At 29.6% G+C, this 27,894-nt stretch overlaps 2 protein-coding genes and 1 long non-coding RNA gene across 10 annotated transcripts; 1 reads left to right on the top strand and 2 right to left on the bottom strand.

The window, feature by feature from the left end:
- Positions 1–156: 156 nt before the first annotated feature.
- mRpL51 (mitochondrial ribosomal protein L51) lies at positions 157–2,658 on the bottom strand. Of its 6 annotated transcripts, none has more exons than XM_014429266.2 (3): positions 2,561–2,658; positions 2,400–2,473; positions 157–852 (listed from the first exon to the last, which is right to left on the bottom strand). In XM_014429266.2, the coding sequence occupies exon 3, from the start codon at positions 833–835 to the stop codon at positions 350–352; it is 486 nt and encodes a 161-aa protein (XP_014284752.1). In that variant the 5' UTR covers positions 836–852; positions 2,400–2,473; positions 2,561–2,658; the 3' UTR covers positions 157–349. The 6 variants fall into 6 exon arrangements, with proteins under 6 accessions (XP_014284752.1, XP_014284753.1, XP_066905875.1 ...); XM_014429267.2 differs by having other exon boundaries at positions 2,413–2,473; XM_067049774.1 differs by having other exon boundaries at positions 2,297–2,473; positions 2,561–2,650.
- LOC106686118 (dipeptidyl peptidase 9) lies at positions 2,540–23,084 on the top strand. Of its 3 annotated transcripts, XM_014429262.3 has the most exons (18): positions 2,762–2,879; positions 2,979–3,063; positions 3,143–3,381; positions 4,570–4,782; positions 6,518–6,653; positions 7,659–7,799; positions 10,559–10,664; positions 11,108–11,281; positions 11,478–11,655; positions 11,924–12,080; positions 13,534–13,751; positions 14,532–14,667; positions 15,878–16,050; positions 16,668–16,787; positions 19,079–19,231; positions 20,386–20,528; positions 21,588–21,699; positions 21,814–23,084. In XM_014429262.3, the coding sequence occupies exons 2-18, from the start codon at positions 3,039–3,041 to the stop codon at positions 21,904–21,906; spliced, it is 2,517 nt and encodes an 838-aa protein (XP_014284748.1). In that variant the 5' UTR covers positions 2,762–2,879; positions 2,979–3,038; the 3' UTR covers positions 21,907–23,084. The 3 variants fall into 3 exon arrangements, with proteins under 3 accessions (XP_024214917.1, XP_014284749.1, XP_014284748.1); XM_024359149.2 differs by lacking the exons at positions 2,762–2,879; positions 2,979–3,063 and adding an exon at positions 2,540–2,675; XM_014429263.2 differs by lacking the exons at positions 2,762–2,879; positions 2,979–3,063 and adding an exon at positions 2,550–2,679.
- LOC106686121 (uncharacterized) lies at positions 21,776–24,445 on the bottom strand. Its single transcript, XR_001343953.2, has 2 exons — positions 24,271–24,445; positions 21,776–21,900 (listed from the first exon to the last, which is right to left on the bottom strand). It is a non-coding gene; the product is annotated as an uncharacterized lncRNA (long non-coding RNA).
- Between the last annotated feature and the right edge of the window lie 3,449 nt (positions 24,446–27,894).

Genomic DNA, 27,894 nt, shown 5'->3' with positions numbered 1-27,894 from the left:
AATCCATTCACCAATAAAACCTACCATTTTAATTTTTTGACAATCATATCCATTATATTTCAATTAAAACTTTAAGTAATATCCATCTGTTCTGAAAACTATTTCCCCTCAAAATAAAAATTTAAGGATTTAAAATCATTAATAACAAACAAACACTTATAATAAATTTATATATTTACTTTCAATTATCAAATAAATATATTATGATGTTCATTACAAGTATGTTCTATAGATTGAAAAACAGTGAATTATTATATTCATTTGAACCAAGATTTTATTTACACCAAAATATTAATAAAACAAATAGAGCTAAAAAAATCTTTTTTTATTAAAGTAACAAAGTTTAAGTTTATTTATTTTTACTATAAAAAGTTTTTGTTTTTCTATTTAAATATTTATAAATGTGCTTTATCCTTTTATGTAACTGAGACCACTTAGTAGGCCTAGCAATGGGATAAATACCATTTGAAAGCATTTTCCTTTTACGTAGCAAAACCTGAAACTCGTTACCCCTGAATCCTTTGAGCCAACTAGGCACGTGATATAGAATCCTTGTAGGATGAAGTTTTTCATCTCCTAAGATATCGATATAATCATTTTGACCAAACAATGCTCTTCTTTCATTCCAAGGATTTTTGGGTCTGTACACAGGCATTGGTAATTTTGTTCCATCTACATGAGGAAGGAGCCCACGTTGCAAAATTTTATCTTCATAACCATATCTTGATACTATTGGTCCTTTGGCAATTTTGTTTGCATAATAACGGTGACGAACTGGCTGAACTTGAGGTAGAAACAGTTTAGAGAAACCAGAATAAAGGCTGAGGAGTTTCATTGTAGGTAATGATCTTCCTGTAAAGAATAAATTAACTACTTCAGTTAATTTAATCATGCCGAATGCTTATAAAATCAATACTACACTTAAATCAAACATCTAAAGCATTTGTCAAACAACCAAACATCATAATGATAATGTTAAAGTAACAGTTTACTTAATAATAAGCATACCTCACTGAAAAATAACTTGTAACAGTAGTTTGATAATTTAACAGCTAGGCAAAAGGACTCTGTAAATGTATACTAACCCAATATAGTATTTTTGCTAAAATCTGTGAACCTTACCCATACATTAGCGGCTAACTGGTGAGAGAAAGGGTATTAGTGAAGGATATTTGGAAATGTCAGAACAATAGTCAAGCAAAATTTAGTTATCTACATAAAACACTGAAATCCTTGGCTCATCCATTTAGTGTCTAGTTTAGTAGACTAAGCTTCCAAGCATGTCCTCCTGGATCTACTAAAAAAATCGATGGATTTACTCCACTATGTCGGGCGGCCTGATCCAGTGGCAAAGCCAATTGGCCTATCTGATTAGGGACGGATCCATAAGCAGAGCTACCAGTATCTGTCACAAAGTACACAGATGAAAATCATCATTTTTTAGAAGCTTCCTTAGTTGTTGCAATAGAACGCACCTGGATTACCATGTAAGAACTGGATTCATACCATTTTAAAAAATTGTAGTTGATACAGAACTAGTGATCTACTGAATGATGCCGACATATTGAACTTAAAATACAGAATTGATGTCATGTCCAGACATTTTTCTAAAGTCTACTGGCTTTTAAAATTTACTGAGAAAAAAAGTGTAAGAATATTTTATTTTTTAGGTGGTAATCCTAATATGAACAAATTAGTTCAATTAAATTCTTAATTTACCACTCCATCATGGGATATTCAAAACTGAGTGAATATCAATGACTTTTGTGTGGAAGTTGCCATCCAGCATACAGTCTGGTTTCTTTTGATCTAGACCGACAACCTGTTGGCTTGGATCGGACACAAGGCCTTGTGGTATAATTATTGAATTTTTATGAAGAATATTATTCAGCTTGAGGAGCCGGATGTTTTCATTGCCATATACATATTTAATCAGAATGATTTTGTACTGAATGAGAGATAGGATCAATTAGTCAAAGATGATTAACAATCTACTGGCCCTAGTATTTTTCCTCATAGACTTTTTGTTTAATGTACCACTAATGGCTGATTTTAGTATGCTTTGATAAATTCATATAGTACCTATCAATTGATCTACTTAAAATTACAAGACATACTGCAATAATGACAATATTCTATCTTTTCAGTCTAATGGTTGAAATAAAAAAAGTCATTCAGTGTCAATCAGTAAAAAGAAAATTGATTCTTCACAGTAGTTAATTAACACTAAGACTATTTCAAGTTTTATCTAAGTGGTGACAACTAAAATTATAAACCCATTACAGAGAACAATTACCTTATTATTATATAATAATTATTTTAAAATATTTCTCATTTCAAATAATCATCATTTAACTATCGACAGAACACTATCACCCAAAATAAACGTTACCCCCTACCTATCTTTGTTACCTCTACTGTGGTTATGTTAGGTTAACATTTAATTGGAAATTGTACATCAGGGTTGGTTTCTCTAAAAAAAAAAAAAAAAAATAAGCATTGTTAAATAAAAGTTGTTAAATAAGGATTATATTATAAATTTTATTAATAATTTCTTTACCTTAATTTCAAGTAATTGAGGGCATTGGTCCCACTTGTGAGCGGGCGATGTGGTTAGGAATTACAGCTGACGTAATTTATAAATAAGGTGGTTCAAATAAGAAGTTGGATTAGAAGTGAGTAAGTAAATGTTTGTGCATAATGTTTTATAAGTTTTCTTATAATTCATTATTTCTGCAGCACCCTTTTTTAAATTACGTTGGCCTAACCTAAATCCCTTCAAAATAAATACTTTAAAGATTTTTTTTCCTTTATTTTTTTGTTCTTTCATTTATTTTTTTGCTTTTGGTAGCCTAAATGAATATATTCTTGCAATACCTGTAAGCTTTATTGTTATCTTAATTACAATAAATGGTGTAATATTTGTACCAATACTTGTACTTTTTGTCAAACTTTTTATCACATTATTTTGCTTTTAGCTTGGTTACAATGAAGGCCTTATCATTGCAGTAGTCATTATCTTTTATTCAGAAGAGATTATGTTATTACTAAGTTCCTTAAATTGTTAGAATTTTTACAAATGATTTTGTATGTCATAGTTTAAGAATAGTTATAATGATCTAATTATTTCTTATTTATACAGTTCCTCATTGTGAGATGGAGGATGGAGGTAACAGTAATGATAAAAAGTCTTGGACGGAATTAAAGTATACATTATGTGAATTGCGTCGTCACTTAGCATCAATATCGACTGTAGTTCCAACATCCATTTCTTTTCGGACTTTATCTGATGGTTCCACACGAATATTTTTTTTGGGAACTCTTACAAATGGTTGGGAAACAACCCTTCATTATGCTGATATTCCTGGAGAAGAAACCCGGGTAAAGAAAAGTATTTTAAATTTGTACTAATTTTGATGTCTTTAGAATTATAAAAGTGACTAAATCTGGATGTCATTGTCTGTTCTGGCAAAGATCATAAGATGTCCTGATTGTTTCAATACAGCACCAAATTAAAAATAAATAAAACTTCACTGTCGTAGAAATCATCTACTTTATAATATATCAAAAATATTTAAATTATTTCCTATAAACTTCAACATGTCCATTCCTGTTTTTATGTTACCATAGAAAGTTTTCATTTTCAACAACTGTAGCTATTCTTTTTGATCCAATTTATTTGTTACAAATAGACTTTTCTTTTTTTTTGTGTGTGTGTTTTATTTATTCTCAGGTTGATTTATTCAGTATTAATAATTTTAAAAGTACCTGTAATAAATCTATAAATTTTGGTTAGATAGCAGCTATGTCTACAAATTATTAAATTCAGAAGAAGTACTTTTAAATTCATAGTACTTTAAACATAAAATTAATTATATGTTTATTATGACCTACTCAATAGCATAATATTTAGCAATTCTGAATATAAAGTATTTAAAAATGTCACAGGTTCGATTCCAGGAACTACAGAGTATTTTTTCCAAATCACTAAGCACTGAAAAATATTTCCTTTAGCCTTGTTTAGATAAATAAAAGAGAAATGGTGTTCTCTTTAAGGAAACTGAAGTTAAGGTTGTGGGGGATTAAATATGGCTTATCACTGTGTATTATCACAAGCCTTCTACAATTCTGGTTGCAACTGATATGAGCCTTATGGTTATTCTGAACCATTTTCCCCCTATTTAGTCATTTATGAATATTAATAAACATATTTACTGTTGATAAATATTTACTTAATTGAATTGTTTATTTTAGAAAGGCAACAAGTCCACAATTAATGATTTATTTATACTTTTTAATTGCAATATTGATTTTCTGAAGGTAAAAATCATTTATAAAATTGTTTTCTACTTTCAGAAAATCAATTTGAATTATCATTCTAGAATTTTATTGTGGAATATTTTGTAATTGTCAAGCTCTCAAATCGTAGTGTTAAAAGAGCTTTTTATGGACTACTCAAAACCTATTTTTGAGGATTATGCTATTTCTAAAATAACTATTCAATTATATTTCTGTTTTATATTACGTTTGATGGTATTATTAGTTTTATTTTATTTAACTTTTTTTTAGGTGATGGGTAAGCTTCACTGGCAGCAGCTTTTGGAATTCAATTTTCAGAATACACCTTCTATAAACCGGTCTACTAGAGAAGAGCAGTTACTGCTAGAAAGAAAACGTTTGACTACTTGGGGTATAACGTCTTATGAGTTACATCCTAGTTCTGGAAAAATTGTTTTTCCTGCTGCTGGAACACTATACCAGTGTATAGATAATCCACATAGGGTAAAACCAAGTTTATCAAACCTTGAAAATATTTCCTTTAACTATCCAATACCATTATTGAACTCTTAACTATTTTATATTCATTCTAAATGTGTGTATTCCATTGTTGAAAATGATTAGTTCAAGTATGTTAAATTCCATGTATAGGTAGTTTTTTAAAAATTTTATTTTCATTTTGGAATTTGTTTCTAAATCAGTCTTAAGCCACAATAATTTTAGGTTTATTTAAGAATACAAAAAGGAATGTTTCATTTTGGTAGGTTACTTGATGAAGTTGAGCTGTCTATTTCAGCTTGTTGTACTTGCTCAAGTGCAGTTATTTCCAATATCTCAACGACTTCTTTACTCTTGTGTGAGAGACCAAAGTGGGTTAGTTGAGATCGATCAGATATATATTTTAACATTCCTTAATGTGAGAATTTTATATAACTAATTTTACATAAAACTAAATAATATACTATCCTCTGTATGAGAGAGACAATAATATAATAATATACAATCTTATCTGAGAGTGATATGATTAATAATATTGTATCTTCTCTAACATTGTATGCACAAGGAGTATTCTTTATATGTGAGATATAATTAATAGTAATTTTCCTTTATAAGGGATACCAAAAATGTTTATATTTGACTCACTCCTCTATTCACTGGTGTCTTTGTTATTGACCAGAGACTACAGTAAAGATCAGTTCAGAAAAGCTATAGATGGAACGCAAGGTGAGGCTTTAAGGAAATCACTTGCAGTATTATTAAGAGTTGAAGTGAGTTATTGAGGGTAGTAAGAGGGACAGTGCTAATGGATGATCTTCAGCCGAGTAGATAGGAAAAAAGGAGGGAAACCGAGCTGATAGACAAAATTCAAGCTAGTTGAGAGGAGAAAGAAGCGAAGGGACGAACTTCACATCAGTCGAAAGGAAAAGAAAGCTGGTGCCAGGTGAATAATAAGCCAGGCATTTGGTCTCAGAGATCATGACTACCAAAAAACTGGTCAAGTGAGCTCAGCCCTTTTTTTCTAGTCATAATGTCTTAAGCATAATATTTATTTGTAGAGCATCACTATACTTCAATAATTGTGTTTACCATTCAAAGTTAACATTGCTGTGTTGATGAAACCAAAAGAGCAAATAAATAAGTTTCTATTCAATAAATGTGATTGTATGTTTCTTAAACTTATCACCAGATGGTGGAAGTGATTCCGCTCATTGAGTGTTCGTCATGCTTCATTTATAATCTAGTTGTCTCTCAGGACATATCTGTAGCCAGAAGCAGCTCCCCAGTTACTACGAGAAACCCTCACTGCATTTTGTACTTTACAGCTCTGCATCAGCACTCCGTACTAAGACCACAGTGTGTTTTTTTTATGATCTTGTTACAAAGTGTATTAATTGAATAAGGTTTTTATTAGAAAATGAGGAGGAATGAGTTCAAGTGTATGTATGGAGAAAGAGGGAGAGGAATAGAGTGAGAAAATAATTTTTTTCAGGGTATCAGTCAAAATATTATCTACATTATAATTGGTTTAGGCTGATTTAAAACTTGGGTTTTAATATACTTCTATCGAAAAGTTATTTAATTGATACTTCATCAATAAAATAAAACTGTTAATTGTTTAATTTAGAGTGTAAGATCAATTACAATGAATTAGTTTTATGAGATTTTTAATTACTATTTTAGAATTTTATCACTACTTGAGATATCTCTTCTAGTCATTTAAATGTTTTGATTTTTCTAGAATGGGCCGTTATTTCCTTCAGAGCTAAGGACTGGAACACTAGGTGCCAAGTTAAATCCTCTCATTTGCCCTTCAAACCCTGATCTGGTGGCATTTGTTTCAAACTGTGATATTTGGGTGGCTCATGAACCCTCTGGTATTTTTTTTTTTTCTAAAGATTGATCCATCTGTTTTTATGATTAGTTATGTAGTAAATATTTTACGTCTAATGAATGATAATACTTCATGACCAGTATGTCTTTGGATATAGTAAGCATTTGTGTTTGTTACTTTCCATATATTATATTGTATAGTTACTTATCTGGTATTAGGTGGTAATAATATGGCCTTATAAATTTATAAAAACTCATGGAATAGCTAGAACAATCAAGTAGCTTAGGTATTAACCGGCTCAGGTCCACTTTGCAACAGTTTTGAGGAGAAAAAAACAAAAATTCGTTTCACCACAACTGTTAAAATATGATGGTTGACACTAAACCTGTGTTTTTTTGTGGTTATGTGGACAAAATCCTCTTATATGATTGACTTCACTGGACCTGGCCACATTTTATTTGAAAATGAATATTTGTGGTGCTGGCTGTTTTTTTGTAAAGAAGCCTGTGTTTGAATGCATTTTCGTCATGTTCTAGCAATTATGAAAGAGCTCTAGTATTGAATAGAGAATGAAACCACCTGAAGCAAGCAATGTCTTACTCAACTTTCCATGCATATAACTGTGCTTGAACATTTAAACACTTACATGACAATTTAAGCTCTTGTGGACCCTCTGCATCTAGCAAACTTACTAATGAAATATAGTATTATTTTTTGGCATTCGATTATTTTCTAAAAATACTAAATTTCTAACAATGATGATCATATTTTGTTGGAATAAATTTTGTCTTTCATTATTTAATCTCATTAACTGAATATCATCACTTTGACTTTAATATGGTGACCTCTTGATAAATATACAACCTTACTGTTCTTGTAAACCTATACAACAATTTAAATATTTTCTTTTTATTGGTTAAATATATTAATTTTTTATAATGATTATTTTAAGTATTTATATAACTTAATTACTTGCATTTTTTTTTTAAATATCCTTATTTACTTTTATTGCTTAATTTTTTTCAGTATTTCTCTTCTTTTTTTTTAGGAATATCTGAGCGTTTGACCTTTTCTCATAGAGGAGGTAGAAACATAGCTGATGATCCTTTATCATCTGGAAACCCATCATATGTAATCCAGGAAGAGTTCAATCGTTATCAAGGTCTTTGGTGGCAACCAGAGTCCAAAGGTATTAATAAATTAATTACTCAGTTACATTTAAGTATATTAATACTATGTTGGTAATATGTTCTATTTTCACATAACATCTTGTATTTTTAAATCATAACGATTGTAAATATTGTAATATTCAAGAATTATTTAAAGTGAATAAAAACGAAAATTGATAGTTTTAACTTAATTCTCATATCTAAAGTATAATTTGGGTTCAAATTAAAAGCTTAAATATTAAATAGATAGTAGAATTTTATATCATTTTGAATCTTAATCCCAGGATGAGTTTCTAGGCAATCAGAACATTAATTTTTAATAACACTTAATTTAAATTAATATCTCTTTTACAAATGTATTTAATTTTAGGTAGAACAAAACTAACCAATTTCATAGAATCTTCTTTTGATGATTTTCTCAACAAACAAACACTGACTGTTGGCAAACTTTCTGCAAACAAACATTAATGAAAGATAGCATTGGTTCCCTGACAGTTTTCGACTCACTTCTCATCCACCAAAGTTTGTTGTTTGGCGATTCAGTCAAAGAGTCCCTTTTTCTTCTTGAGAGACTCTTCAATGTCTTCTTTTTTCAAGATGTCTACCACTTAGAGTAGCTAAGGGATCTACAGGACATCCTGCCTCTAGGCGATATCTATCTCCCGCCTAAGCAACAAATGAATCCAAAAACCAAGCTCTCTTCCTTCTCCTTCCCCTTCTATAGGTGCTTGTTCCCAACATCGATTGTAGCTCTACGGTTTTGAGTTTTTCTTTTAATTTCCTTTATGAATCATTTTCTTTAATATTTATTCTTAGCTTCTATTTTTTCTTAAATGTATTGTAATTTCAATTATGATGGAAAGTGAATATAAAGTTTTTTAAAATATTTAAATCTTCTCGACATGGCCGCGATTCAACAAACTTTTGACCTGCCGCCATCTTGGCTTTATACGATATTTTTTGTGACTGCATATTTTACCGAACAGAATTGGTTAGCTTGCATTTTTTATTTAACATAACAAATAAACAATACTGAAATGGTATACATTAAATAAAAACATAACTAAAATCATTTATATATAAAAATCAACTATTGATTAAAAAAGAGGATATTACAATATATATAACATGGTCGTATCGATCCCTTTTCGTGCTTTTAAGAGTGATACATTTTTATGAAAAAGGTAACAAAAGAAAGGGAATTTCTTGAATAAGTTATGATTCTCAATTTCAATTCTTAAATTCTTACTGAAAATTTAATAAAAGTTATTAAAAAAAAATTTTCAAAACTCTGATAGAAGTGAGATCATGAGGTAAAAATTGGGTTTTAAAGTTTACAATGTGGAGATCAATACTCAAGTATATTCCATGGAAAAAAATTAAACAGTTTTGAGATAGTGCAGAAATTAGGTGCTAGTCAAATCTTATTTTAAGGTTAGCTTCTGTGCAAAAATTAGGTGCTGGTCAAATCTTATTTTAAGTTAAGCTTCCGCAGCGCCACTTAATATATCACTTGTTTTGTTCTTTCTCATGCCTAATCTTAAAACACTTTGAAATATGAATAATAATGTTTTTAGATATTTATTATAATCTGTCCGTTTGTATGTATGTGACATTTAAGGGAACGGCTCGGCCGATTTTTAGTTTTAATGGCTCGAATTATTCAACTAGATACCATGAATGTTTTGAAACAAGTCTAATTCAAGATCCTGAAAATGTGTTTAGTCTATTTGTCTTTTAAAACAATATTTTGAGCTAAATACCGATTCATAGGTTTTATTGCATGAATCACACAGATATTCTAAGAATGGTTAGTACAATTGGAGCTCAAAATATTGATAAAATACTGTACCAAATATGTTTAGTGTGCATGCATATGTAATGTTTTTATGAGGAAACTGTTCCAATATTTGTATCTCTAATTACTCCAACCACGGACTCCTACCAAAAATTCATAGCCTACCCAAAACATCCGTTCATATATGGCCTAGCTATGATGTGTGTAAGTACATTTCAGGGTTAATATACGTTTATTGATAACTTATTTTAACTGTAAAACTAAAGTGAAATTTTCTAGAGGGGCAACATAATTACTTATAACTGTTACTTAAAGCTAGTCTTTATAAAGTATGCAGCTTTATTAATTGTGTGTGTGTGTTCAATAAACTTTTTTGATAATATTGTATTGTTTATACAAATGAGCATGATATCCCTTATATTTTGAATGAATGAAAAAGAAGGAAATATATTTAATGCGAGAATTCTTGAGGGATAAACTAGTCTGACTTATCAATTTGAAAATTATGCTTCTAGAATGTTGCATATTTGGTTTGACTTCATACTTTCGTTTGAAGATTGGCCTAATATAAATTCTTAACTTTTCGATCAATCCTTTGTATATTAGCTTTATTTTATGAAACTATCGAAGTATGCCTCTCGCCACCATTTCAATGCTTTGAACATGAAAGAAAACAGGAAGTTGAAAATTGTAATTTGTAGTATAGAGATGAGAGCTAAGAGACAGAAGTTGCAAATAGCTGAGAGGGGAAGCTTTCTACAGAATGTTATAGAAATAATGGAAGGATTAAAAGACATGCACAGGTTTTTAAAAATTAATGATGGATGTAAAGAAGACTTAAAAATATCTTGAGTAGCAGTCCAAAAAATATATTAAGATTTTTAGTGAGTTAGAGGTCCAAGTGGACACAAGGGCCACGTTTTGATGTCTTAACTTTTATTTCATATAATTTAATTTACATCTAATTTTGACATTTTTTAGATGGACTTTATAGGATTCTGTACGAAGAGGTCGATGACAGCGAAGTAAATATTTATACTTTTCCTTCTTCTACTTATCTGCCAAATGGTGAAGTTGAACAATACAGGTAAAGCTGATTTTTATATTTAGTTGTCTTATTATTTTTACAAATTTAATTGTTTGTGGAACTATTTTAATGTCATTAAGTTGGCAGTAAAAGAGGTCAAGTGCTATTTTTATCAAAATTACTTGATCACTTTTGTTTCTAACCCGAGGGTATGTTCATTTTTGTATTATTTCACTTGTGCCTCTTTGAAATAAATTTTGCCAAGTGTAGCTAATTTGGCAAGTATAGTGTTGCATAATTACTGATAAGCCTCAATTTCACTAAAAAAAATATTGATGAAAATTAAGTGTTAATTGTCATGGTTTATAGAAATCAACTCTGGTAGCTCAATTATTTTATAATGTTGATTATGTTTCTCTGTTATGGAATCATGACGTTTAGTATACCTTAATTTTAAGTTATATTATTAGATTGTCTCAAAGCTTGAGCTAATTTTGTTTTAGGTTCCCACGGGCTGGGTCTCCAAATTCCAAATCAAATTTTAAGTTGATTGAATTAACTGTTAGTGAAAATGAAATATTAAGATCACGAATTTTGGAATTAGGACAGCCTATTTCTCAGATGTTTCCTTGGGTTGAATACATTGTTAGAGCTGGATGGACACCTGATTCAAACTAGTAAGTAATTCTAAAGAGTATCTTAATTTTCTTAACTATCATTGATTTGATTTTAATTTTATTCAATTACACGTGAATAATAACAGACTTTTTTATTTCTATCTGTTATCAATGTGTCTTAGATACGAAATCCATCAGAAGCTTTTACAATATGAAAAAAAAACTTAGTAATTTACTGTTTTATTTACTTTTTCAGTATATGGCTAGAGTTATTGGATAGAAGGCAGAAACGGTTAGAACTTGTTGTTATACCGTTAGAGAGCTTCGTTGAACCTCCCCCTAATGTTTACTCACGTTTAGATGGGAGACTAGATGATCCAGGTTCACCCCTCGTCCATGTTATTGCAAGGCAAACATCAGATATATGGATAAATGTATGTTGTTTGTAATTTAAGATTAATTTATATTTATTTCATTAATGTATGACCAACTTGATTATATTTATAAATGTAGATGTATTAATTAGTTAGTTTGGATATTAAGGCATAAAACCTACTGTATATTTAATGATCATATCATATAATTTATCTTAAAGTATAATATATTATTAATGATTACAGTTTATTTGCAGGTAGAGACAATTTTTTCTGTTTATTTCATTAGTGCTGGCTTTACTTGTAGAATTTTTTTTTTATACTTTAGGTGAGCGATTTATTATATATAATGCCGACAATGGAGGGTGGAAAAATGACATTTATTTGGGCAAGTGAGGAGACAGGTTTTCGGCATCTTTATCTGGTCACTGCACACCTTTCATCAATTAGTAATGGTATTGATGCTACATTCGATGACAGTGAAAGTAAGAATTTTCCACCAAACTTAGCTTATTTTTCTCTTATTTTGTTGAATCTAAATTTTATATGTTATGTGAAATCAATACAATAAAGCAAAAGTAGAATTCATATATTCATTTCAATATTTTTTATTAATTTAGGTTGTTTTTATTGAAATTTTACATATTATACTCAATGAATATATGAGTTTTATACTTAACATGAGATATGAGTTATTTTATTTGATTTGTGAATTGATTCTTAAATTTGTTGACTTGAATATTTCTTTAAATTTTCTGTCATATTGAAGATTTATACTGAAAGCTATAATAAAGTCGGAAGATACTGTTATTTATTTTACAATTATTCTTGGCTGGAAAAAAATTAAACATTTTTTTTTTAATTTTCCAAAAGTTCCAGTGGAGAACTGCCCATTTAACATTCAGTGACCCAATTCATTGAGTTCAAGGGAACTGTTGAAATTGACAATAAACTGTTATTAATTTAATTATATTATATAATTGTCATTATATTATTAATAATTGATTAATGTTAATTTATACTATGTCTTTTAAGCTCGTTGTAAGCAAGTTATTTTTCACTAGAGGTCTAAAAATAGTTCACAGTTTATACTAAAGGAATTATTCCATTATAATGAAGATGCGATTGGAAAATCAATATATTTTTTTGAGAAAATATGATTTTAATTCCCTATAATGAGGAATTCGTAGTAACAAGAGTTTATTCTAATAGGTTTTGATTTTTTTGATGATGCAATGACATAGTTTTAATTATTTAATTTACGGCTGTTTTTAAGATTTGTTAATTTTGTTTATGACATTTGTATTTAACTAGTAGTGATAATAGTGTCTATCACTGATGAATAGGGTCTAAGTTGCAATAACTGAACACTTTGGCCTGTTATCGTTGTAAAATCGAGTTGGATTATAAACATCATTTGTGGTTAGAAAGATTGGCTCATCGGGTCAGTGGTACCCATGAAACCCAATATGATTCTGTGAATAGAAAAGGGAAATGAAAGCAAATCGATTTGTTTAAACATTTAACAATGGTGTAATTATATATACCATAAAGAGGAATATATTCTTTACATGTTGATGATATAATTACTAATGCATCACTGCCAGAGTGTATAGGCTTTGTATGTGATCACTGACGAGGTAGATATGTGAGGCTACAGCCAGTGCATGTTTCAGCATTACATTTATCAATTATCAGTTCAGATTTAAGTGTAACTGATGTGATCATCTGTGATTTCTAAGCTTGAAGTCACTAATCAGTTCATGGAGAGAGTAATAAATGTTATTATTAGTTTATTCTGGAAAACGAAATAATAAAAATTTGTATACATTTTTTTTGCTATATTTGTTTTGTAAATTTTCTATATTTGTATGAAATAATGTTACATTTATATTGCAATACAATAGCATTAATAAAGATATATTTATTTTATTTTAGTGAAGTGTCGCAGCACTTCAGTTGTTGCTTTAACTTCCGGAGACTGGGCAGTTCTAGATGAAGGTCTTTGGGTTGATTCTGAAAGGGGACTTGTCTATTTTACTGGACTTAAGGAGACACCACTTGAAAAACACCTCTATGTTGTTTCTATTTATTATCCTGGGCAAGTCAGGCTTTTAACTCATACTGGTTTTTCTTATAAAGTTGAAATTAATGAAGTAAGTTGAATTAATCGTTATAACATAATATAATATAGTAATAACTAAAATTAATTTAAATTATTAAACTATCGAATATGAGTTCAAGACCAGCTATGCACCCTGACAAACTAGTTGAAGTGGGTACTAATCTGAATTTCAATTTTTTTTTATTTAGCTGTATCATATTTTATTCAATACAGTTTCTACCATCCCTTCCAATATGTAATTGTTATCAAAGCTTGTTTATGTGGTTGTATTTACCACCTCTTATTTTATACCCTGATTTTTGAACTATATGAACATAAATGAAAGAAGTGAAAGGTTTTATAAACGTTTTATTCTTTAGCATATTTAGGTTATCTGCCCAATCAATGCTGATAGATGCCCCTTTGGTGTGCTGTATTCCTTGAACAAGCAGAAGTCAGTTGCTATAATTAACTATTGAAGATTACCAAACACTGTAATAATTTCAAAAACTATTTGCATTTTATTCCAATGACAATGTTTAGTTTCTTACCCTCAAGAAACTTGTCCGATAGATGAACTGACCACAGCTTTGTTGTTTATTTTGTTTTATACTAATAATAATTCCTAGTCCTTGGTCAGAGCAATAACACTTTAAAGGGGTTTACTTTTTTTTGGTTATGGCTAAACTTTATAACTACTGGATTGATTGCTGGTGTGTTGCGGTCTTGTATCACATATTTGATATTTTCATCAGACTAAATTATTAAAGTTCCAGTTAACATCCATTCAATAATTTTCTGGATTTTACATTGGTTAATCATTTAATTTCAGGACTGTTCCATATGCGTTGCTACATATTCAAATATTAAAAAATTACCAGCCTGCTTAGTATTCAGGATTACCCATACTGATGCAACTGTTGATGGCATTACTTTAACCCCTATCGGACATCTTGTTGAACCTCAAGGTAATATATAATATATATTTATTAAACTAAATAAGTATAGTATGTATATTTTTAGATTATTACTGTTCATTACCTTATCTTTACATCGTTACTACTCACTTAAATTTCTTATATAACTGTATGAACTAGAGGTTAAGACAGTTGTGAAGAATGTGAGTTCGATCCCTGTCTGGGTTATTTAATATTTATTTCTTGGAGGTCCTGAGTAATTAATTTTGAGTTGAGAGAAAAAATCATCTATTGTATCATTATTGCAGTATAGATATCCCCATAAACACTGTATACCACAAAAAGAATAAATTTGGATGTATCCCCTGTGTTGAATTTTGATGTTTTTCCTAAATTCAGTAGTTGTGATATATGAGATACTATGTGGTTGTGATAAAAAAATTTTTGGAATGTTTCTTCTGACCTTCAAATATATTTTTTTGATCTTCAAAATTAGTTTTTTTGTTGTTAAGGTTTAATAATAGTAAAATAAATATCCTGTTTGCTGAATTAATTGATCTATTCCTTTATTATATTTGATTTATATCCGAAATTTATTTATTTTTCTTTCTTTATAAAACTGTTTATTTTTGTTGCAACCAGATCAATGATAAATATTACCAGGATCAGCATTTAAACTCGTAACATTTATAGACCGCTCAATTCATGAATGGAATATAACTTGAGGTTAGTGTTGATTCTATTTTATTATATCCCATCAATTCTCATTTCTGGAAGATTGGTGATTGACTGTGTGTATCAATAAATGGGATTTGGTCCGGGTGCGGTCAATTAAAACTCAAATAGTACACCAATTTACTAATTGAGATTTAATTGACTGCACCCAGACCAAATCCTATTTATCAATTCTAATTTCTTATCTTATCTCATGAAAATTTCCATCTATCTTATTTTTTGCCTGTTAAGTACATTGAACTATAGAGGAGGGATATTGTTATGATCATATTTTTTTTTTTTTATTAGACCATTTTTTCTTTTGAGATTATTCACTTTCTTGGAATTTCAAGTGTGTCCAGTTTGTCAACTTCTGTTCCCATACATCTTATTAATAAATCTAGTGAATTAAAATGTTAATTATAAGAATGATTTTGATTATTATTGGATAAAGAAAGGAGTTTTTGGAACTGTATTTACAACATATTGTTTTAGTATATACTTGTTATTTTATTTAATACCATCGTGCTATTGATGAACTATATAGTTTTAGAAAATCCAGTTCCAGCACCTGATTTGTACAGTCATGAAATCTCATCAGGTGATGTTCTATATGCAATGGTTTTACGTCCTTACAATGCAGTTCCTGGTCAGAAATATCCAACCGTCCTGAATGTCTATGGAGGACCAGAAGTCCAAGTTGTCACTAATACTTTTAAGGTATTGTATTCTTATGTTTCTATTTCTATTATAAGAGATCTGTTTGGACTTTATAAAAACATTTTTCATGAATATTGTAGATAATACTTAAAAATAAAATTAAGTGTTGAATGTCTAATGGAGTTAGTCTTGTCCAGATTCTTAGCCATGGAATTTCTGAATTTTATTATGATAGAAAGTTATTTATAAATTTAATTATTAAATATGTTACCAATTCATTTTTTGATATTACATTTTTACTAAACAAAGTTAAAGTTGTTTTACCTTCTTTATCAGGTCATCATGGTGTGCTAATGTGAAGTCTCATGTATTTTTCTCTTGAATTGTACAGTAACATCTTAATATTTTCAACCAAATCCCATATCTTAACTTTATTTTTTAGGTAAACTAATAAGGGTAAATGTAAACATTATATTTCATAGATAATCTGGCATAATCTATACAAGTTAGGCTACAATTTATTTTTTTAATATATTCACTCCCTTTCGTTTAGGAAAACATATTTTGAATGAAATTGGTTGAACTTGAAGAGGGTATTACTACTCTTCCTTCACACTGGCCACCTTTAGTTTTATTAACAATAAGTATTCAAGTTGTAACATTCTTTTGTTTTACAGGATTTAAGATACCTCAGACTACATATGCTGGCATCACAAGGGTATTGTGTTATTGCTATTGATTCGCGAGGTTCATATCACAGAGGTTTGGCATTTGAATCACACATCAAACACAGGATGGTAAAATAAATTCTTATTGAAGTATTATTAGTTATTATATAGGCAATATTATTTATTTATATGTATACAAAGAAACTTCTGTATAGTAGACAGTTGTATTAACTTATTTATCTGTGAGTAACATTAAAACAAATATATATATATATGAATAAGCATTCCATCAATTTAAACTAGGTTTTGATTTAGTCATAACATTATTTACTTTGGAGGTCTTTAGAGTAAAAAATGTATTTATTAGGTTTGGTTGTATACAAATGGGAATGGTTATGTGAAGTTTGAAAAAAAGAGATTAGAAGGAAGAAGGAGGAGGGTGGGGGGACGACAGGTTGAAATTAGGAATGGGAAGCAATATTGATCGTGTTAAGCTGATAGTCATACCAATGTTTATTGGATAAGTGGAGAGAAAGTACTTCAGCCTGTTCCTTATAAAAGTTACAAATATATTACGTATTATGAGAAGGATTCAAACAGCTGCACAGTTTGTTCAGAGAATCAATTTCCTTGCACATTAGTGTAAAGGGCGTGAAAAAAGTAAGAATGAACCTCACTAGATTTATGAAACCATTTATTGGTGATTCTAGAGGACATATTCTGTTGGACTTCATTACCAGTTAATCATTTATGCTTATACTGCTAGGAGTGACGTTTTGCTTTATGATGATGCTAGACCACTCGGCGATTAGAATTTATTCAAAATTGGAGTATTTCTTTCAATCTTGACTTATCTGTGGGTTAGCCATTTTTTAGTGACTTAAAAAAAGGAGGCATTGAAAGATTAATGTTTTTATTTTATGTAGGATTGAAAATGTTACACATTTATCTCACATTGCTTGATAATTTTATGTGTCATTTGACAAATGGTAAACCTGAGATCGTACCTTCTCTGGCACTTTTTCTTACATAGAAATGAAATTGAAAACACAGTATTCCATAAGTGAAAGTAGAAAACTAAATATACTTCACTATCATACCTGCAAGACAGTGGCATAAGCGAATATAAACGCTGGATCTTGAACCATTATCTCCGAAGTTTGTTGATAATAACAGATTTGAAATTCTGAATGATTGATTGGATTAGGAAGTAGTAAGAATTTAACATTTTTCTTCATTGCAATATTGAGAAAGTAGTAACTAAACTAGTTTTCAACTTAGGGACCTTATCATAGAATAGAGAATACTGGATTATGTTGCTAACTACTTTTCTATGCTAATAAATTGGATTATTGGATATATATATTGGATTCCCTTAGGATGGAACATAAAAAAATAATATTTAATAGTAGGTCAACTAGTAATCTAGTGTGTGGGCATAATTCTCACTATTTATTACCAAAAATGAATAATGTGAGACTTCCCCTAACCCTTTTCTAATAGAAACTTTTTTTAAAGAACAATTTTATTTAGGCCAAAGCAAAGCACCTCTTTAATGCATTTGAAACCCTCCTCTCTGAATGTGAACACCAATTTAATTCCTCATCACCACTGTTCACTATAATGGACAAGGTTATGAAATATGAATATACTAACTCACAATGCCAGGAATAAATTTTTCAGGTCACAAATTGCATGTGTATATATAAAATGATAGTTGATACGAGATGTCTATAGAATAATGGTTGAATGACTTTTTTTTCTTGATTATTAACTAGGAAGTTAATTGTTTATGTATTTGAATTTTAAGGTGAAGATATTTCCTATGGAGTTTTTCATAAAAACACCATTATTGCTTTCAACAGCATTTCAGGATATTTTCCCCTGACTTTGGGTTATCCAATTATTTATAATTAACTTGGTCCATTTCTGAATTAAAATTTTGTCAATAATGATAATTATTTATAAAATCAATAAAATTGTTGTATTATATAAATTATTATCATTATTTTTAATATTTTAATTAAGAAATGGATAAAGTTAAATCTAAATCAGGAATTGGATAACCTGAAGATGGAGAAACATATAACGAAACATTGCTAAAAGTAAAAAAATGTGTTTTTTATGAAAAAAAAAATCCATTGGAAATATCTTCACCTTAATATTCCAATACTTTTTTTTTTTAATTGTATAATTATTGGTTTATTCAGATTTATGAGGCATCACAGTTTTAAGTAATGATCTATAAATAATTCTATTATTTCATTTTTGTGTTCTTTTTATGTTAACCCCTTCTAATGGAAACCTCCTTATAACAGACAAAATAATCATCCCTGTGAATGTCAGTTATGTAGAAGTTTCACTGTATTTTGTAATCAATATTTGTTGTTTATATATAAAATAAAATGATTTGTTTTTAGGGAACAGTAGAATTAGAAGACCAAATAGAAATGTTGACGTGGCTCTCTAAAGAAGTGAGTTTTGTTGATATGTCTCGTGTAGCCATATTTGGATGGTCTTATGGTGGTTATTTGAGCCTCATGGGTCTTGCTCAGCATCCTGATGTTTTTAAAGTAAATATTTATTTTACTATTATATCTTGACTTTTTTATTATCATTAAATCATATACTTTTTTACCTTGTTATTATTATGACATCTTCGATGCTTTATTTTTGATAATAAATTAGAAATTTATCACGATAATTACAAAGATTATAAGTTATATTTACTTACTATCTATTTCATGTTTACTGGATAATATGGAACCTCACTGATTCTAAAAAGGTTCAATCCTGAACTGTTTGAACTAAATATTAAGCATTGACTTGATGAGTAATATATAAATTTTTCACTCAGCAGTTTATATTGCCTCACTGGTATGTAATGAATCATTATATAATAAAGCATCTTATTTGTCTTCTATTTTAAATAATACAGAAAAATCTGAATCATTTTGTAGTTGATTAAGAGTGCTTCTAATTAACTGAGTTGCCCATTAAGAAGGGAAAAAAATCATTTCAGTTAAAGTTTTTTTAGTCTAATAAGCAAACCAATGAAAGAAAATGAGACATAAAAATCTTAGATATTATTTAAATAATTATTGTTGTATGACAAAGTGATAAATAAAACATTGTTCAATTTATTTATTAACTATACCCAAAAAGCTTACGCTACTAAAAATGTGGTTTTAATGTTTTTAGTACAACTGAAAGTTCAATGTTTGTTTATTGCAATTAATAGTAGTAATATTGGTGCTATTTATTGAGGTGCAGTTGTCTTAACTATTACTTTAGGAAAAAAATTATTTGTAATTTTACTAGTTTTCCCATCTGCAGCCTATGTGAAAATTGAAATATTAACTCTATTACTCATATTGTGCCCTACTTGAAATTTTTAAATTATCTTTAATTTTTTTTACTATGAATTTACTGAATTTTATTGAATTAAATTGTTGGTTTGTTTATAACACTGCAATGTATAGTTCATTAAACTTTCTTTGATCATGTCTCTAATGTTGAAAAGCTGAATTAATGAATTAATGAATTAAACAAAAATGAACCCTAATCATTTTTGTTTAATTCATTGTGTTATGGATTATGGAATACATTCTTTCATGTAAGAATTAGAATTAGTCATGAAGTTATTGATTAACTATCCTTCCTCTTTAAACAATGACAATAAAAAAAAATACTTCATAAGGATTTATTATTAATTTTCATTAATTAGGTGGCAGTAGCTGGTGCTCCTGTTACATCTTGGGCACTTTACGATACAGGATATACCGAAAGATATATGGATCTACCAAGCAACAATCCTCAAGGTTATAAAAATGGATCGATCTTGACATATGTCAACCAATTTCCTGATGAGTGAGTTTATTATTTACTACAAAATGATATTAAGGATTGGTATAAAAGTTGAGTTTGATTGGCATCAATTGTTTGAATTTGTAGTGGACTGTATGAAATTAATTGAATAAAATAAAGCATGAGGTGACAGAAAGAGAATTTATTTATAGAGGTTGGTTGAACAAGAGATAGTGGTTAAACACTAAATCTATTGTTATTAAATGGATAAGGGGTGGCTGAAATAAAACATTTATTGCTAGAGATAATTAATTAATTTTGACTGGGGTTTAATGATGATAATGACTGTTGATGATGATGATGGTATTAATTATGTGGACTTACTCTGTGCCTTAATGCTTTCTGTTTCTTCCCTTCCATGTCCCCTTCTCCACCCTCTCCTCGGCTACCGGAAGGCTCTTCGGCAGCGTCCTTACTCACTCACGATCCCTTGCAGAATAAAAAAAAGATCGCCTCTGACCAAGGCTGGTTGGTGAGTGTGAGTGGATTTGTTTTCTCGGCCACTCGGGTGCTGGCATGGCTAATTAGCCATATGTTTTAAGTCTTCTTTTTAAATGGAACACCATATTGGAAATGAGAAGGCCTCAATTATTTAAATTTTCCAATTATTCATTCAAATTTTGTGTTAATTTTATTTATTTATTTTTTACTATTTTTAAATTTTAAACGTCTGCGTTAATCATTCTAGTTCCACACTTAGATTCTCCAAATTTATTCATTTCTTAATTACAAGAATCAGTTGCTAAAAGAACTTTATATGTTCGTAAACTTTTTCAACTTTTCCAAATAAAAACGTTTCAACATTATTTAAGTGCTGAAAGTATTCTGAAAGCTCTGTGAAAAAAATGTTTTTAATTTCTTTCTTTTTTTTTATGACATAAATCTGGACAGTTTGCAGCAGGATTCTATTGTTCTTGCATTACTATTATCTTTGAAAGTGTTTCTTTTAGATTTTGCTTGTTTCTTCCTGAATTTTGATATTTTTTTAATTCTAATTTATCATATACATACTACAGTGTTGGTGTGTTATTTTTTTTTCTAATATATTATAAACTTTTTCAGAGAAAATCGATTATTAATTGTTCATGGACTCCTTGATGAAAATGTTCATTTTACACACACTAGTTCACTTATTAGCCAGCTTGTAAGAAGAGGAAAACCCTATCAGCTACAAGTAATTCTCACAATTTTTTGCTATTAGTACAATACGTTATTATAATAAATTTGTTATAAAAAATGAATTAATGAGCTATGTGAAAGCACGATAATTTCTTATTTATATTTCTAGGTTTATCCCACTGAAAGACACAGCCTAAGATCCCTCGATGCTAGTAAACATTATGAAACAATGCTTTTGTCGTTTCTTCAGAAGAACCTGTAACAATAATCTAAGCTTAGATTAGAATGTGTAATTGTGTTCCCTAAAACTTTCAACAAATTTTAGCCAATGCGAATAGTGTTTAAGTTGTACATATAAGTGCAGTGATTTATTTTTTGTTTTTAAATCCTTAAATACTCAAATGTGCAATCACTTTTATGTATATATTTTTTAGATTAGTGTTGCGATTTAAAAATTAAAACAGTAGGAGAAATGTTTCAAATAACTTTTTTAGAAAAAGCATGATGGTTACTATGACTTTTGTATATAAAATACATATGTAAATATTTATAATAAATTCAATTTTGATTATACGAATAATTATTGTTGGCTGTTTAAAAATGTGGCCAAATTTTATGAATTATTGCTTTACTGCTACGATTTGCTATTATTATTCTTTTAATGTTTAACTTTCTCACTCTACTTCTTACATTGCAAATTTGGTTGATAATTGCTCTTAATTCGATTGTTTATCGCTTTTATAAATGCTTCATATAATTTTTTTGAATTGATGTTCTAGTCTATAATTTCCATTTAAATATATTGTTGTAATTTTTGACCTGAGTATAAAAAATAATACTATGTGTAATATAAATTGTTTTGTTCAACTTAAAGATATTAAATTATTTTTATATATGCCTTGAGCTTTTGTATATTCTTCAACCGGAGCAATAAGTGGTATATTAGTGATATAATGGTTAATACCTCTTAAGGTTAAGTGAATTGTTGAAAGATTTGAATGTTAATTATTATTTATTCAAACTGGATACATAACGTAGTTTTTAATGGGTTCTGATTTTTCTTACTTGATTTATTGATTAATTTAAAACATAGGACTTTAGAATGTAGTGTTCTTGTTGGTGTTAAGGAATAACTTTTTTGTATGTATATGTATATATTTATATATATATATTAAGAATTTTGTACTTATCATATTTAATATTTCTTTTTATACATTTTCTTTATTACACTTTGGTATTGTACAGTTTTACCTAAGTAACCCTATTATTTATTCCTATTTTATATGTTTGAATATTGTATTTTTAAATAATTAAAATTAGGTTTATCCTTTTTGTACATACTTATATCTCTATAAATTTTATTTATATTTTTCTGGTATGAAGAAATGTATAATCATTGTAGTTGTGTTATGCTTCCGGATTATAGACATCAATGTTAAATTGTTTTTTGTTTTGTTTTATATTACTGCTGCTTGTTTACTCTCTAATTTTAACAGGATATTCAAATATTTTTATAGTTATATAGTTTTTTATGAGGTAAGTCTTATTGAAGTATTTATTGTTATTATTTTTAAAGCATCTTTTAAATATAAAGCTTTTGTTTTGTATTTAATAAAAACTAAGTGGCTTATGTTCAAAACAAATTTAAGAAATTAAGAAACTGCTTCAACTAAGTCATGTTGGCTCTGTTAGTAATTAAAGGATTGTCATTACGTTGTCAATATCTTCAGTATGAAGTTCAAGAGTTGTTATTAAAATTTTTTATATCAAATTAAACCATTTTGTTCATGTAATTAACTATGAAGAATAAAGCAACTAGATTTCTATATTAGAATGATTTGAAAATTAAATTTGTATTTAAACTTTCATACAAACTTGTTGAAGTAGTGAATCCTTCAAATATTTTAATTTTGTTTGTTAATCCTAAGTGTGGTTATACTTCTCACATTAACAGTCAATGCTGGTACCCCTCAAAGTCCCTCGAATGTTGGCACTAGATCTCTGAAGTAATGAGATATTCATGGTGGTGAAAATGAAAAAAATGAGTAGTGTACATTATACATGAACTAAATTATGAGAAAGTATTTTATATGGATTTGGATTATGTACAAGATGTATTATCCTGAAGATGAGGGAAGAGCTCCAAAATGTATAGGAATATATGAAAGTAGGAAGGATTTTCACTATAAGCAAAATATTTGAAAACTGAGGGATTAATTCTTATTAATATTTGTTTCAGAAGATTTTTTTATACAAAATTGATATAAACTTATTTTAAAAACCAGAAATAGGAACTGCTTATATATATGTCATCAGCCTTTGAAATACTATCACTAATAGATGACTACTACTAAATTACTAATCAATGTCAGTCTGTTCTTGACTACTGTCCGACTTATGATTGTTGCAAGTTAGTAAGAACTTCCTTGAAGTAATGGTTTGTTTTTTTGTTGTTATTTTATCCCTAATGCAGTATTACAGGATTGCTTTTGTGGTGTCTGAGACCTAAGACTTTCCTTGGGAGGAAAGAACACTGTTGTTAGCTTTGGTTATCTTTGTTAGGATGATGTAAGTGTTAGAAGATCCCTAACCATATTAGTTTAATGGTAGGTACAAATAAACTTACTCCTGGACCTGAGAGGTTCAGCACCAGTATCAGTGTTAATTTTCGGACAGCTTTCATAAAAGTCTGCTGACAGGACAGAGATAAAAGAGTTAAAATATTTGACATAGTATAAATTGCACTTCGTTATCTATAAAACTAGATTACAACTTTATAAATTGGACAAATTGAAAAACAACTGAAGTTGTCATTGGTTACAGATGGCCATGATTAACTCAATTACTAATCTATTCAAAAACAAAAATTTATGAAAATCATAAGCAGCAGAGCCTGGTCACTGAGGTAATTAATATTTTCTCTTCATTTTTCTGAGGAATACAAATCAATTAGTTTCATTAACGCTTGAAGACCATAAAAAAAAAGTTTTTTTTTTTTAAATAATTTATTTATTGTTATTTACAACTGTATACATAAATACACATCTAGTAAATTTGCTGTAAGTGATATAATGACATGATACAAACATGAGCAGAATCTACCCATTGGTAGAACTCCAAAAAACATTTCTAAAGGAGAAGATCTTGAGGCCATCTTCTTTTCAGACGCCTTGGAGGATTATTAGGTAGTAAAGTAGAAGCCAGGTTAGAAATGATTTGGTTTGGGTGGTTGGGAAATTTATTATGGAAGGATTGGTACCTGGTTCTGGCCAAATCGGCTAGTTTCCTAACTTTGTGGGGTGGTTCCAACCCGCCCAGTCAGTTCATCTTCTGCCATCAAGAAAGTGCGTCACACATGTTTTGATCTGACAGGCTCACCGCGCCCGATTACGTTTCAAACCTAAGGTCAATATTTTTCCCTTTAGATAGTAAATTCAAGCACTTCCCTGTTTTTCGATACTTGTGTTTGAGTAATTTTCGTCAGGTACCATTATCATAAACGGTATGAGGATCGTGTGCCTGTCAGGCTCACCGCGCCTTTCTGGTCTTTCAGGTTCATCGCCCCTCTTAATTTTTTGTTTAATTCTTCAATCGTTGTTTCAGTATTTCTTTGATAGGGATATTCTATAGGGAGACCACAATATTCCGGCCTTTTTGGTTTCAACGACGAAAAGGTGTTGGCAACCTACGTCACATGCAAGAATTATTGCGAAGAATTACTCCTGGTTTCTTCTATGCTCGGAACCAAAGCCATTGATAAAAATGCTGGAGAAAAAAAACCTGAGGTCATAACGTATTATAATGCTCACAAAACTGGAGGTGACACTGCTAACCAAATGTACGCCACATAAAACGTGCAGCGAAATACACATCGTTGGCCAATGACTGTTCTCTGCATTATGTTGAACTTGGGAGGGATCAATTCCTCGGTTATTCACCTTGGGAATCAATTAGAATGAATTCCAAGAAGAGTTTTCCCCAAAGAATTGTCACATGAACTATGAATCGGACAACTTCAGCGAAGAAGCCTGCTGAAATCCGGCCTTCACATCTTGAAAATTCGTCTCAAGATCCCGCCAACCTGATAATCGTCCAAAATCAACCCCTCTCCACCTCCAAAAGCGGTCCATATGTTGTGATTGCATGGCGGAAACAGAAATACGTCGGCTCACGAACTACTCCTGTGTGAATTGCAACCAAGGAATTTGCCCCTCATGCGTAACCACTCTATGCAACATGCTTTTCAGCCTTTTCTTGCGAGCCTTCATCGGCTTTGATGGACGATGAATCCGACTTATTTCTGCCCCCACACATTTCAACTTATGTCTGACCCCCTTTTTGAATTTTTTTTTAGGATAAAAGGTCCTATTTTGATTATATTCATAACCATGATATGCGAATTCCGCTTTCTGACTTTTTTTAGTTTCTGTACCTAAATAAATAATAAGAAATGTTTTAAATTTATTTTACATTAATCCCTAATTGTCTACATCATCAAGATGATCGGTAATTTTTTGTTTAATTAAATACGGCGATTTAGGGACTTTGGGAATTTTTATGTATCGTGTGCCTGTCAGGCTCACCGCGCCCCGATTTTGAGAATCCTTGACCGCGCCCTGCGAAGGGTTAAAAAGATTCTCTTTTGAACAGGAAGAAATTTTATCTAAAATTCAGCCTCATTTTTGGTATCACTCTATATACAAAGCTACCTCAAATACCAAAGGGAAAAATATGGCAGTATATTATTTTTCCTCGGTATTCTGGGATGTTAGGTTTTTTTGTAAAACTTTCTGAAGATTGGGGTGGGAAGGTATTTTTAGAAATCTATTATATTAAATGAAATTGTGAAAATCGATTATTACTATTGGGTTCAAAACATTCCTCCTAGACAGGCTTGACGTGTGAGTTTCCTGGCATAAGTTTTGGAGGGGGTCATGCCTCCTTTCCCCCTTAAACCAACGTATGTACACAAAATGATTTTCCAAAATTACATTTTCTAGGTTGCCTGTCCATACTTACCTCAACTCCGAATGCACGTGAATTGTTAAAATAAATCAATACTTGAGCGTTCGACCTCAAAAACGCTGAATAGAATTTCTAAGCCCTTATAATAATATTATTGGACCTATATATAGAAGAAATTAGAAAAGTTTATTTAATCGATATGATAGTTAACACTCGAATTTTAAATCGATAGTTTATATTATCAAAAACTGCGCCTCCGATAATACGATAATGGATCTCAAATAAGCACTGCATGTCTATAAAGTTGAAATGATTTTTTAATCAGAAAAATAAAAATCAATGAATAACTCTATAGCCAAGATTCCGTGGTGACAGTGTTAGTAACAGCTATCACAGACACTATTTAAAGTTAATAACGGTATTTGCTATCGTGACAGTACAACGTAAAATCAGGATTGACTTAATTGCCGTTAGTAATACAACATACGAGACGGAGAACTGCCACATGTAGATGCTTGAGGGTGGACTGCGACTCATAAAACCTATCGATATTTTCATAAATATATATTTTCATTTCAAAATTATGGGTTATTTTATGTCACAAGATCTTTTAAGAGGAAATCCGTAGTTGTAGAAATTTCCTGTTTTATCAGGTCCCTTGCATTTATGAATCCTCTATATCAGAAATGCCATAATTTTTGTAGCGCCTGTCACAAGGAAGGATTCTCTATTGTAGAGATATTTTTATATCCACGTAGATCTTGGGAGTATTGAAATGTGTAGTTTCTTGTCGTTGTATTTGCCACGACATTGTACAATATTTATTATATTGTATATATAAACAAAGGGGAAAACTTGGAAAATCAGAATATTATTATAATTTTCTATTGCCAGGAGGTTGTAATTATTATATTTTATCATAATTAAATGTTTTAAAGTAGTTTCAGGTGAATAAAAATAAATAGGTTACAATTTATGTTATGATATTAATTAGGCAATTAACTATAATTTAGAGGTGATTCTCTTTTTTGGTGAATTATTGTATAAATTATTATATACACTTATTGTGAAACATTTTATCGAAATAGCGCCCGATTCCAGGTTTCTTAGGCTTTGCCACGACTGGATAAGCATAGCTTGATGGTTACTTGGCCAGTCTAAGAAAACAATAATATTTATGGAGTATAATGAAGTGTCCATACTTTTGATTTTTCTGTAGGAAAGATAGTTCTGAAATGTATTAGGAAATACATCGCGCGAGGACTTAGACCTCCATGGTCTGTTG

The sequence above is a fragment of the Halyomorpha halys genome, unplaced genomic scaffold (assembly GCF_000696795.3).
Source record: "Halyomorpha halys isolate HHAL.00 unplaced genomic scaffold, Hhal_1.1 Scaffold780.1, whole genome shotgun sequence".
Classification (NCBI taxonomy): domain Eukaryota; kingdom Metazoa; phylum Arthropoda; class Insecta; order Hemiptera; family Pentatomidae; genus Halyomorpha; species Halyomorpha halys.
Note: the sequence above shows the minus strand (reverse complement) of the source record. Positions and strands in the feature narration are given on the sequence as shown.

Excerpts from the sequence above, each read along its gene's own strand:
- LOC106686118 (XM_014429262.3), top strand. The coding sequence starts at position 3,039 with ATGTTATTACTAAGTTCCTTAAATT. Across the intron at positions 11,282-11,477 it reads TGGACACCTGATTCAAACTA|TATATGGCTAGAGTTATTGG; the intron begins GTAAGTAATTCT and ends TTACTTTTTCAG. Across the intron at positions 13,752-14,531 it reads ATAAAGTTGAAATTAATGAA|GACTGTTCCATATGCGTTGC; the intron begins GTAAGTTGAATT and ends ATTTAATTTCAG.